Raw genomic sequence first — 12,959 nt, forward strand, 5'->3', positions numbered from 1 at the left:
TTCTGACCTCTGCAGACACTGGGCACACACATGGTGCACATACATAGATACAGGCAAAACACTTATACACATAAAAATAATGTTTAAAAAAAAAACCATAAAAAAGAAAAAAGCCCTAAAGGTGACTGGGAAGGATATAGGATGGAGTAGGAATAGATCACTGTCTACAGAGTCAGGAGCAAAGTGGAAGGCCTACAACACCTGTTATAACAGGGCATAACATTTTGATAACAAGCCAATTTTGCTGTTTGCAGAAAGAGGACAGAAGGGTTATGAAAGTCAGGTGCCAGGGTGATGGGGCAGAGAAGGCTAAGTACCTGTGAGATTGCCCACTGGGCAGCAGCAATGGCAGTGCTGGCCACAGAGGCAGCATTGATGCGACTGCCTTCATTGGAGGCCATATCCCTGGGGAGGATAGTAGAAACTGGAAATGAAATGGGGAGCCCCAAGGTGGTGGTGGGGGATAAGCTGTAAGGGGGCTTAGGTGGGGCTCTGACCTCTTAGAACCCTTGGCAAACTCCACGTTGATGGTCTTGCCATCGATGGTGAGCGGAGGGTGCAGGGCCTGCAGGATCTGCAGCAGCTGGGCTGCCTCCTATGGGTGGACCAAAGGGTCAGGCCCGGGGAGGCCCCCCGGCTCCATTGCCCCATTTCTAGATTGGTACCGCGGTGGGGGTGGGGTAAAAGGACCCTCCTCCCTACCCTGGGGGCCGGGACCATAGCTGCCCGGCCCCCCCCTGTGCCGCCCTCACCACGATGGTGGAGAGCTGGATGAAGGCGAAGCCTCGGTTCAGCTGGGTCTGCTTGTCCTTTATAACACGCACGTTGGAGGAGGACAGCACCGCATAGGGTGCTAGGGCCCCCAGGATGGAGTCCATGGTGCTATGTGGGTTCAGGTTGCGCAAAATAATGGCTGTGGGAAAGGGCCCAGTGTTAGGATGCACCTCTCACAGTCTGCTCAGGGACCCAAGTTGCCTCTATGCTCATGTACCTTCTGCTTCCTCTCACCTCTTCCTCTCACCTAAATCTGTTTGTCAGTCCAAGTGCCAGCTCTGTCTCTCATCTGCTAGGAACCCTCTCATACATCCCCAAAATTAGTTTGCGGACAGTTCCCTCCCTTGCTCTCTCTGTATCATGTGTTTATCCCCACACCAGGTAGAATCATTCCCCCCAATAAGGACAAGTTTTGTTCATTACCATTTCTCTGGTTTCAGAGGTCCCAGACCAGATGCCCTAGGGCATAGAGGAAGGAGGAAAGAACAACTGACTCACTGTCATTGGCGTTCTCGGAGCTTGGCTCTGAACCCTGTGACAGGGCTTGGGAGGTCAGTACTCCCTGGGCCTGGTAGGGTTGCGGCAGTGGGAGTAGGCCCTGGCTTAGTTCCCGCCCGCCCAGCGGCAGTGCCTGCTGATCCAGCCGGGTGCCAAGGGGCAGCTTCTGCTCTGCCTCTGTCGGGGATGGTGGGAGATAGGCTGGTGACAAAGGTGGAAGCTCCATGGCTGGTCACACTCCCCACCCCCCCACACTGGCCCTTCATTCCTCTTGCCATTCCCAGTTGATATGGCTCACCTGATTTGGGCACACCACATTTGAAGCACTTCTCACGCCGTTTGAAGTTCTGGACACCACACTGTGAGGCACAGGCCAGGTGGTCAGGGCTTTCCATGATATCCTCCAAATATGGGCCCACAGAACAACATAATAATCCCCAGGAAGGGAGCTTTTGTGGTTGGGGTGGCAGGAGTCTTCTGGAACTTTCATTATTATTTTCAATCCTGTGAATCTTCTCTGACAACTGGTTCCTAGCACCAGTCCTCTTATTTCAGCAATCAGCAACTCTCACATGTTACAGCAGTTGCTTCCCCCCCTCCATCTTGTTGAGACTATCAAATCTCAGGATTGTATCCCATGATTCTTCTTCCTGAGATTTGCTTACCTAGCAGAAACTTTCACTGTTTCCCACTAGAAGATTTTGGCCAGATCCTTTCTATTCCTTCTTGCTAGGACTAGGTTGAATGAAACTACTTTTGATTTTTTCCCTTGGATATTCCAGCTACCAAAGACCTTGTCTAGCTTCCATCACATTTTATCCCTGTTCCAGTCAGGTACTAAGCAGTGTGCCTGTGTTAGGCACACCATGTGATCAGGACAGTCTGCTTAGACTGTGCTGTCAGGGGTTAGGAACAGAGATTAGGTGGAGGGGTCACAGGTCACTGGGCTGGACAACACAGAATCGGGAAGGTTCAATCTGGGAAGCCCAGAGGTTTAGTTTTGATGGGAAGGGATCTTAGTAGAGGGACTAAGAGACTTTCTACAGCTGGTGAAGGGGAACATGCAGAGATGAAAACCAAGGCTGGCAAGGGAAGATGTTGACAGTAAAAGGAAGACCTCATGCTAAAACTAGATGTTCTTAGAGTTGTAGACAGGGAAGGGAGGGCATGCTCAGAGCTGGCTTTCAACTGCAACACCACAGGTGAGGGTGGAGAAAAAGGGATGAGGCTAGTGTAACGAGGAGGGCTCCGTGGGAACTGGTTGGGAGGGTGCAGGAACTGGCATGAACTGTGAGAATGGCAAAGAAGGGAAGGTGGCTATTCTGAGACAGAAGTGACAGGATCTGGTAACCAAAAGACATGTGGGACCCAAAGGAGAGGAAGAAGAAAATATGAAAAAAGATGAAGATCCACTGTCACTTTGTCCCTCTCTTTCCAGAGGTTGAACACCTCCCCTGTATAAAGGTGACAGCTACCACTCTCCCACTAACCAGACTGCTTCTCAGGGAGAAGACAGGGTGCTCCACTAGCTCTCAGCCTTCCTATTAGATTTTGGGACTACCAGATAGCCCTGGTAGATGAGGCTGTAGAATCACAAAGCTGGCCTCAGGGCAGACCTAAGGCCACTTAGGGAACAGGAGGTAGCCCTGTGAGCTAAAGGCTCAAGTATGGTTCCACCTTTCTGAGCCTCAGCTTCCTCCTAGGGAATATGGTGGTGATCACACAACCTACAGGGTGGACCTTCAAGGCTTAATACTGACATGGCTGTGTCAGGGTAGCCTTTAAGGTTGAGTTACCCTCAGAACACTCTGTGCTTCTTTTCAAAGGTAACAACAGCTACTTAAGAGTTGAATGTGGGCCAGAAGTCCTTTTCTATGCTGCTCCCCTATCAACAGTTTCATTCTCTCAACAACTTAGTACTCACTCTCACCTCTTAAAGATGAGGAAAAGTGATGTACAGCTAGGATAAGCACCTTGACCACCATCAAGACAGACCTGAGACAGTCTGCACGCAACTTGGCTCTGAAGCCCATGGTCTACACACTGTAGTAGGCTTATGTTGTCACGGATTAGTCACTTATGCTATTATTTCTTTTAAGTCTACTAGGCCTTTAGGCCAGGCTGTGTTTGATGAGGGCAGAATCTTGCTGACTGGGGCTAGACAGCCTGTTTCCAAGACCACACTTCCTCTCACAGGCTCCGAGAGAGTGAGTTGCTGCTGCTCCTGCTAGGGCAGATTCTCCCCAGCACCAGCTGCCCACCCAGCCCTGTACCTTATTACATAGCCAGTCCTCATTGATCTTGGGCTTGGGGTCGCTGTAATGCATGGATACCTTCTGGCCCAGGATGTTGAGGGAATGCTGTGGGAAAAAGCATAGCACAGTGAGGCCTAGGTAGCAGTGCCCCACGTACCGTTTCAGCAAAGGAGAAGAGAGTGAGCGAGCCCTTCAGCTGGATGGATGAGGGACAGGGAATGAAGGGAGTTTGGAGAACTGATGGAGGGAAGAAGGAACGGAGGGAGGGAGGGAGGGAGGGAAGGAAAGCACCACAGCTCTCAGGGCACAGCTGCTTACTGCTTACACACACATTCATATTCTCTCTCTCTCTCTCTCTCTCTCTCTCTCTCTCTCTCTCTCTCTCTCTCACTCACTCACTCACTATCAGGCACATGGTGCTTGGTTGACCAACGACTGCCGAGTTGGGAGTGCTCCCCCAGCTTGGTCTTGACAGTGCCAGGCCACACCCAGGGCCAGCACTACACGGGCTACACTGGGAACAAGGGGAGATGGGCAGGGAAGAGAGAGGAGGGGAGAGAAAAAGAGAAAGAGCGCACGAGCGCTAATGCTGGAAAAGGGGAAAAAGAAAGCCAATTTAACAGATGGAGGTTTCCTGCCATGAGGCCACCTTCCCAAAGTTGGCAGGGTCCTGGGCCCACCGCACTAGCCTACTGACCCGACCCACAGAGCAGGCCACAGGGTTGCCTCTGCCAGGACCCTCCACTTCACCACGGCTGCCCCTTCCTCCCCTGACACTTCTCTCCAGTGCTCTAAATCAGTGATAGGCTAGGGCTGGGTAGCCAGGTTAGACCCTTGAGTCTTGGAAGGTCCCAACGCAGTTGAGTTGGGATCCAGTGCCAGGCTAGGGGAGCCAGCTCCCTCCGTTGCAGACAGAGCACAGTTCCTTATTGAGAAGGTAGAGGTGGGGCCTCCTGTGGGTGGGGAGGGTGCTGTGAATGGGAGGGACCAGTGAATTGAGCCCAGCGTGTCAATAAAACTATTAAACTTGACTGGAACTTTCAACCAAAAGCAGTGCTGTCCCTCTGCATGGAACTCAGAGGGCCAAATTCACATGCAGGAGAGAGCTAGCAAAACAAGTCTTGCTAGTTTGTGTGCCAACATCTATGTTCCCCAGTGGCAGGATTTCAGTGGTCCTGAGAGCACAACCAAGTTCTGGCTCTGCTGACTCGGGAGCAGAAGGGTCCCACCAGGGTGTGGGAAGCTATGGGAAGGAACCCACCCTGGCAGCTCTTTCTCTGAAAGCTCAGCCAGGAGAGGTGAGGGAGCACTAGTGCCTAGCAGTAGGATGGGGTCAGGGGACGGTGTTGAGAGTGGGCCCCAGATGGGAAGCCCAGTGGGTAGTGAGAGATGGGAAGAGGAAATAGTGGGGGTCAGGAGGGGGGAGAAAGAGGGCAGGGGTATGGGACACAGGGCCACAGGGCAGGGAACTGTGTCCATAAGATTCAGGCGATGGGGAGCGCTCGATTATAAAGTAGTATTTGTTTGGGGGGGGGTTCAAGTGCGGCAAAGCAACCTGATTGGCTTCCATCCATCGTGTAGCGTCCTGCAAGTGACTAAACTCGACGAAGGCGAAGCCCCGGCTCTGACCTGGAGACAGCATTCAGATACAGACGCAGTGGGTTAGTCAACAGCTTTGGACACACGGCGTTCCCGGGGGCAGAACCCGAGGGGAGAGGACCAGGGGCAGAGAGGGAAAGGGGAAGAGGAGAAAGGAAGAGAAAAAGTGATCGGAGAGAGAAAGAACAGGGAAGATAGGAGTCAACGTAGATGGCTGGGAAGGGCAGGAAGGAGGGAAAAGGGAAGGGGAGAAAATAAGAATAGGAGAGTCAGATCAGGATAGGAAACATATATCCCAACTGTGCAGTGAGATGGGAGGCTCAGGCAGACTTGCCTAGCCAGCTTGGGGTGACAGATGGAGAACTGAGAGGGAAGGGATACATGGAGAGATATGTCGCTAGAAGAGGAGGCTGCTTTGACTCCATATAGGCCAAAGCAAATAGTTCATGGGCAAGCCTAGAGCAAGGCCAGGAGGATTACTGGAACAGGTGTTTAATCAAAAGAGCAAAAGAGAAGCCAGGCTAAGTTGGTCTGTGAGGCTATTATGGGGGAGAAGGGTGTTCCTGGCCAGTACATAGGAAACCAGGGGGTGGTTAGGAACACAATCTCATCTTAACCTTAGTGTAGGTACAGGGGGGTGGGGGATAATCGCTAGAGAACCACATCAGGGCCACAGTGGGAAGACTATAACCACTGACAGTCAAGATTCTCCTAAATAGGCAGATGGTGGCTGGAGCTGGCCAAGAGGATGTTACAGCTAAGAATCAGCAGGTGCCTAGGAGAAATGTCCAAAGCCACTGAGAGGCCATACCTGGGATGCCTCCTTAGGGAAAGAAACACAGATTCTGTCAGTGAATGGTACAGCTGGAGTAAAACAGAGCAAGACCTACATGTCACTGAGACAGACTCCAGGCCTGGCCAGGGCCTTGGGGCTTACAGTTCTGGGAAAGTAACTCCTTCAGAGGTAATGATGAAAGGAGGCTTTGAATGTGGTGGGTCTAGAGGGCATGCTTGATCTCCAAAAGAATCGCCATCAGGATGCATGATGCATGGGAGGATGGAATAGTATACGGGGGTGGGGGTGGGGGTGGGGGTGGGCAAAGGAAGATGGAGATAGGGAGGAGGTGTAAGGAGGAGAGAGACTGAGATGGAAAGAGAAGCCCAGGCAGAGTGAGGCCCCACTGTGCCTGCCTTGGGGAGCCTGGGCAGTGGTCCTGCAGAGACATTTCCACCCACCCTGCTAAAACCTCAGGCCAGCTCCAAGCAGCCTGCAAGAGGGAGGGAGGGAAGGAACAGGCGAGGCCAGAAAGTTCTGGCTGCTCCTTAGGATATACTTCCGATGAGAGCCATCCCTTGCCTCCCCTCTTGGGACATATGGGTGGGTCCATGTAAGACCTACTTTTGGTTAGAGGCTGTCAAAGTGATGTGGAGGAGACCAAGGGGCAGAGGAAGGAGAAGGAAGTATATGTATTAGTAAGGGTCACCGCCTCAGATACTCAGAGTCCCAAAGAAGAGGTTTTCCAGAGCATGGCTCTGGCCTTGCCCCCGGGGAATAGTTGCTCAGCCCAGAGCTGCATCCCCTTCAGGACAGCCCCCCCTGTAGAGGCTGCTGGCTGGAGCTGTGAGAGTAAGGGATGGGAGAGAAAAAGAGGGTACCCCCCAAGCTGCCCATTCCCAGCTATGGCAGGAAGGGGAGTAGGGAGGGGAAGAGGGAGGGGAAGGCAGAGGCAGAAGGGAGATTTGGAGGCTGAGGCTGGCCAGCAGAAGGGGAGGGCACTGGGAACGAAAGCTCACCTGAGGATTTGTTCCGCATCAGCCGGACCTCCCGTGCTTGGACACCATGGGACTGCAGCTGGCCACGGATCTGTTCAGGAAATAAAGAAGTGGGATAGGTTTAGCAAAGAAAGCAGCTAAGTATATGAGGCCAAAACACAGACACACACAGACACACAGACACAGACACACACACCCTCCTCTGCCTCTTTCAAAGATTCCCCCAGTAACAACTGCAACCCACACTAGTACTCAGTCTTGTTTCCAGCCCTAGACTCGCAGAAAGTGAGTCAAACAAAAAGAGAAACATAGTACAGGATAAAAGATGGCAGCAAGATGATCCCCAGGGGCACAAAGACAACAGGAGAGCAAGTGAGGCAGCAAGCCAGGAATGGTGGGCAGGGTGATCTGACAAAAGGCTTAGTAGTAGCCACGGAGCATAGAAGCTGGAATGCAATTCTTGTCCATCACAAAGGAATTACTCCCTCTCCCTGACTTGCACTGAAGGCTACCTACAACACAGAGAAGTACAGAGCCATTTCAGCCATGTGAGGAGGAGAAACTTAAGACAAAAAGGCATGGTGGTTGATCTGGAAAGCTTTCTCAGTGAAATGAGCCTGAGGGATACTACGGAGGCAACTTAGGACCCCAGGTGAAGCAGTCTCTAGGCTGGCAGTACCTCTTTTTGTAGATGGGGAGTTTATGCCAGATACTTAGTGGGGAGAACAACCTGTGCTTTTGGGCATCAGCCCCCCATCAGGGTAATGGACAAAAAATTAAGCCTCATGCACATAGGTATGCAGGAAGATGAAAAGTCAAGATACACAGATCTTATCAAGACTCATATCAGGGAAGGCTTAGAAAATAACAAGAACATGAGCTCTGGGGTCCAGCAGTCCAGGTTTAGATCCCAACTCTACTTCTGCCACCTGCTGGAACATGAAGTAAGTCACTTTGCTGATTGGCTTGGGGCTATGTGGGACTGACTATAACTCGTACCTTCTAGAAAGAGCCTGGCACATGGCCTATCCTACCATAAAACCTCAGGTAAAATGTCAGCAATCAGCTTGATCCTAGAAGGATTTCTTCGGTGGGATTACTACTGTCACAAAATAGGCAGCTAGCAGGCTTTCAGGGAAGTACTGCTCAGAGAACTGACTGGGGCTGAGGGCAGCAAGGGGTTCAAGGATCAGGGAGGCTAGTCAAAACTCTAGCAATATACTCTTGGATTTCGAATGTGGCTTGCCATAAGACATCCCCATGAGAAGAAAATGAGTGAAGAGAGGAAGATGGAAGGCAGAGAATGTCACAAAGGCAAACAGGGTCAAGAAACTATCAAGAGCCACCTATGGGGTAGCTGTGGCCAGGCTGTCACTGCTGACAAAAGGGGAGGAATATAGAATTTCAGAAAAGCCCATGAGCCCTAACATCTCACTCTCATGGGTCTCTGCCACAAGAATATCTAACACTGGGCCTGGCCCTCTATTCACATATACGAAAAGGGTGAAAGCCAATGGAATGTGCAGGAGGGATGCTCTTCTCTCATACCCACCAGCACCAGACACCCACAGCTACTGCCCCTAGACTAAGCCAGCCTGTCTGCTGCTTTCACCCTTCCAGACCAGGAACTGATGGGGCCCATCCCAGAGGATGGACAGTACCGGGGGACAGGAGCTGGTGGGGGAGAAGAGAGGGAAGGTGCTGTGGTTGGTTGCAAAGGATGGTGGAGAAAAGCTGAGGGCCCTGAAGAAGACCCAGCCTGGCCTCCTGTTCTGCCACCTGCCCAGAGCCATTGGGGGGGCACGTACATCATCCTCAGTGGCTGCCTGTGGCAGCATCCTCAGCATGACGATGTTACTGGCCTTCTCCTCCTCCTCCTCCTCATCCTCCTCCTCATCCTCCTCCTCCTCCCCTTGCTCGGTCCGATAGTCCTGGTCCCGATAGTCGCCGTCTCTGGGGAAGCCTGGCGGGCCAGTGGGACTGTGCCTGTGCCGCCGCCGCCGCCTACGCTGAGTCTCGGAGCCCGGGGAGGCCTCGTAGGAATCCTGGCCGACAGAATAAGATGAGAGACACCAGACGGGCAGTCAGTCTGGGTGGGCCTAGTGGCTGGCCAATGGCTCTCTGAGACAGGCAGGCTCTGAAAGCCAGGGGTGGGCAGGCGGGCTCCGGTTAAAGGCTCAGGCAGGCAGGGTGGGTAGGCCTTGGACTGTGGCCTTTTTAAGGCTGCAAATGTTCCACAGGATACTTTGGGGAACTGCCTTCAAAGAATGGCAGTATTGGTGTGGAGGAGGAACTCCCAAAGGCAGGCTGACAAAAAACACAGCTTAAGCCTCCTTGGGATAAACTAGCCTGAATTCAGCAAACTAGACTTTGCCTTCAATTTCTTCCCTTTTCTTCCTTTGCCAGCTCAGCTGGTATGTGTACAATTGTTTACTGTGCCATTGAAAAACACCTGTCTCCTATAGTTCCCAGCCTAAGATTAGGCCCAAGATTAGGAACCAAGCCAGCAGTTTTAGGAACAGTTTCAGATATGGGTCAGAGGCAGCCAGCAGAAGCTGGTGGGCTACTATGCTTCCCCTTGGTTCTTGTTCCTCAACCCTAACAAAGTCTCTGTTCACTATCAGTTTCTTTCACAATACAGTGCAGTTGCTGATTCTTAACTGTTGTCAATCTACTAATTTCAATACTAAGCAGCTCAGGCCTAAGCCTACACCCTCCTACCTGCACAGGACAGGTCCAGACAATTGGATGCTGTATTCTATACTTGTCAATGATCTCTTCCCAGGGTCCACTGTATCCATAGAAACATTAAGAGTCACTGCTCAAGAGCAGGCAATGGAGAAGCCTGGATGCCTATAGGCCCTGGCTAACCAAACAAAGCTGGTGGTCTACCAAGGGAATCTTCAAATAGCCCCCCACCCAGAGGGTAGAGGATAGTTCAAATACAATTCCTCCCCAGGGCTGGGCTTACAAGTGTAACCTTTCCATCCTACTAGACAGAGAGCTGCCTGTCTACCTGCTTGTATCAGGTCTTTGGTCCCCTCAGACTGGAGTTCTCTAAGGCAAGGGTGTTTCTAGCCCTCAGATGTGGGCTCTCTCATGGCAAGCATCTTGACTCACCCTTTAGGCTAGAGGACTAGTCCCACACGGAACTGGCTTCCCCAGAGGACCTTTCCTTCCCTTCTGTCTAGAGGTTTTGTCAAGACCAGGAACACCCAGTATTAACTTCCCAGAGTTGTTTGACTTGGGTGATATTCTGTTCTTACGCTGTCTTCTTAACCCTAGATACTGGATCCCACAAAAGAGATCCTTTTGAGTGCCCTAAATTGGTGGGGACAGGCAGTATAGTGCTTGCAGTGAACCAAAGGCCAACACTGAACACCAGGGAAGAAGGGAAAGAAGTAGTGGCTAGGAGCCCTGAGAAATACAGACTGAAGCAGTGTGGAAGCCAGGGAGACCCAACTCAGAAGAGCCCTCAGAGAAGGAGCAGGGACAGACCCTCCCCTAAGTGACACAAAGCAACTGAGCAATCCAAAGGCACAGGAGCAGAACACTGCTTACACCTGGTGCTGCAGCCAGACACACAGGCCTTTCAGGAACATTGCCTCCAAAGCCTGGCTTTGCCCTCACCTCTGCACTTTGCTCTTCAGATGAGTCGTCATACTCATGTTTGCCCTCCTGACTGCCATACTCTCGGGGGTATGAGCGGTAGTCCATGTCTCTATAATCATGGTCCCGGCTGCGGTTCTCTCCATCATCCTGTGAGCGATCAGTGGCTCCATAGCGGCCAGTCCTGTCACCACGACCACCTCTAGGAAAAGAAGGATAGGGATTAGAAGACTATTCTTCCCCAAAGGCTCAAGATGTGAGAGTTATCCCACAACCCTCTCTCTAGAACCTCAGTCCCACTCCCCAGAAAAAGGACTCTGAAAAATCCCACTCCACTGCATGGACTAACTACTACATGCTCTTAAAGCCAACCCACTTATCTCCATCCCTTCCTCACCTCTGGTCCACATGTATCTCAAGTTTTCTAAATGGATTCCTCACCTCTATATAGGCTTCTCCCAGTTCTGTCTCTGTACCCAAAATCCCAAATATGAGTATTCTCTAAAGTAAAGTCAATCAACCCAACCATGTCATTCAATTTAGTGATTTCCTCTAAACAAACAGATAAAACACCCAAATTTTCATCAAGATCTCACCCAGCCTACAAGGTAAGGTCTCTGCAGACCTATCCCTGTATGCTCTATGCATGCCACTCTACCCACTTCACAGCCATCTTGCTAGAACTAGCAGGTCTTCAGTTAAAATTTCTCCAACTGTGAGGAACTTGTAGAGGACCCAGATTGGGCAGCCTATAACCCCAGCTCCACTGTCCTCTTCTGGCCTCTGATGGCATATGAATTCATATGTGCATACTCCCACACAGGCACATACACATAATTAAAAATAAAAAATTTTCTCCAATTATAGTTAACTGTAAAATAATTATCTCAAAGTTGATTTAATTTGTCAATCTTTGATGAGTTAAGAGATTACTACAGGGACTATGGGTATAGCTCAGTGGTAGAGTGTTTGCCTAATATAGGAAAATTGATGACTTCCATCTCAGACATTGGGGAAAATTACTAGGGGTAGTCCCAGCTGCTCAAGACCCTGAGGCAGGCTTGAGCCTAGGAGTTCAGGGTTAGCCTAGGCAACATAGCACCTAAAAACACATTGATTGTAGCATGTAGTTCAGTAGTGCACAGGCCCAGCATGCAGACGGCCCTAGGTTCTATTTCCCACGTCACAAAAAGTTAAATTACTTAATGATGAGTTCTAGAAAATGATGGCCCATGCCTGCTGAGTCCTTATTTCTATCTTATTCTTTAATACAGTGTAAAGGACTCAGTGGGTAATAACAATCAAGTATCTTATGGCAGGTATACCTATAATCCCAGCACTTGAGAGGTGGAGGCAGGAAGATCAGGAGTTCAAGGTTAGCCAAGGTACAAAATGAGTTTAAGGTTACACGAGACCCTGTTTCGGAAAAAAAAAACCCAACCCAACCCAAACCAACCAACCAACAAACAAAAGAATCAAAACATGTTCATTTAAAAAGAAAATATACTGCTATGGCTGTTTAGCTTAGTGGTAGACCACCCACAAGACCCTGGATTTAATACCCAGCACTGAAGAAGAAAATAAAGGTGTAAAAAAGAACACAGTCAAGCAAGAACCAGACCCCACAGAAGAATGCAACAAGATTCCATTTATGAGCAGTAACAATACTTGAGTGCCCACTGACACCACTTTTTTTTTTTTTTTTTCGTTTTTTCGAGACAGGGCTTCTCTGTGTAGTTTTGGTGCCTGTCCTGGATCTCACTCCATAGACCAGGCTGGCCTCGAACTCAGAGATCCACCTGGCTCTGCCTCCTGAGTGCTGGGATTAAAGGCGTGTGCCACCACTACAGGGTTTTTGGTATTTATCTCAGGTTGACCTTGAACTCACTATGTAGCCAAGACTAGCTTGGAACTCATGGTCCTCCTTTCTAAGCCTCTTAAATACTAGAATTACAGGCATGGACCACCATGCCAGCTTCAATAAAAAATGTAAATGGAAGAAATTAAACCATAATAGAAAAAGGGGGGAAGAGGACCAGGTGTAGTGTCACATGCCTACAATCCCAGCCCTCAGGAAGTTAACAAAGGAGAATATAAATTTTGATGCCAATTTGGGCTATATGAAAAAAAAGGGGGGGTGGAATAGGAACTTGAGAGACATGGCTTAGCAGGTAATGGTTGGTGCTTAGTGTCCAACAATGCAAGCTTGACAATGAGTTTGATTCCTAGAACCTACAGGAAAGTGAAAGGACAGAACCAACTCACAAAGTTGTCTTCTGACCATCATACTCACACCGAATAATATAAAAACAAACAAACAAATGGGTGGGGATATAGCTCTATGTTAGATCGCTTCTGTGCCATGCACAAAGCCTTAGCTATAAATCAGAAAAAGAAAAAAGTAAATTAGAAAAAAATATTCATAATCTTTTATATGTTCTACTCACTGAG

At 50.1% G+C, this 12,959-nt stretch overlaps 1 protein-coding gene across 9 annotated transcripts in view; it reads right to left on the reverse strand.

The window, feature by feature from the left end:
• Positions 1–12,959, reverse strand: part of Rbm10 (RNA binding motif protein 10) — a 35,408-nt gene that overhangs the window by 6,420 nt on the left and 16,029 nt on the right. For 2 of the 9 annotated variants that reach the window (XM_037199387.1, XM_028884791.2), the window contains 10 exons: positions 10,530–10,710; positions 8,708–8,944; positions 6,921–6,990; positions 5,083–5,156; positions 3,546–3,632; positions 1,571–1,631; positions 1,273–1,449; positions 753–913; positions 498–595; positions 318–405 (listed from right to left, as the gene is read on the reverse strand). In XM_037199387.1, the coding sequence (XP_037055282.1) occupies positions 318–405; positions 498–595; positions 753–913; positions 1,273–1,449; positions 1,571–1,631; positions 3,546–3,632; positions 5,083–5,156; positions 6,921–6,990; positions 8,708–8,944; positions 10,530–10,710 (1,234 nt within the window). Of the gene's footprint in view, positions 1–317; positions 406–497; positions 596–752; positions 914–1,272; positions 1,474–1,570; positions 1,632–3,545; positions 3,633–5,082; positions 5,157–6,920; positions 6,991–8,707; positions 8,945–10,529; positions 10,711–12,959 lie in introns of all 9 variants that reach the window. The other 7 variants (XM_028884760.2, XM_037199386.1, XM_037199382.1 and 4 more) reach the window with 7 other exon arrangements.

This window comes from Peromyscus leucopus, chromosome X (assembly GCF_004664715.2).
Source record: "Peromyscus leucopus breed LL Stock chromosome X, UCI_PerLeu_2.1, whole genome shotgun sequence".
NCBI classification, from domain to species: Eukaryota; Metazoa; Chordata; class Mammalia; order Rodentia; family Cricetidae; genus Peromyscus; species Peromyscus leucopus.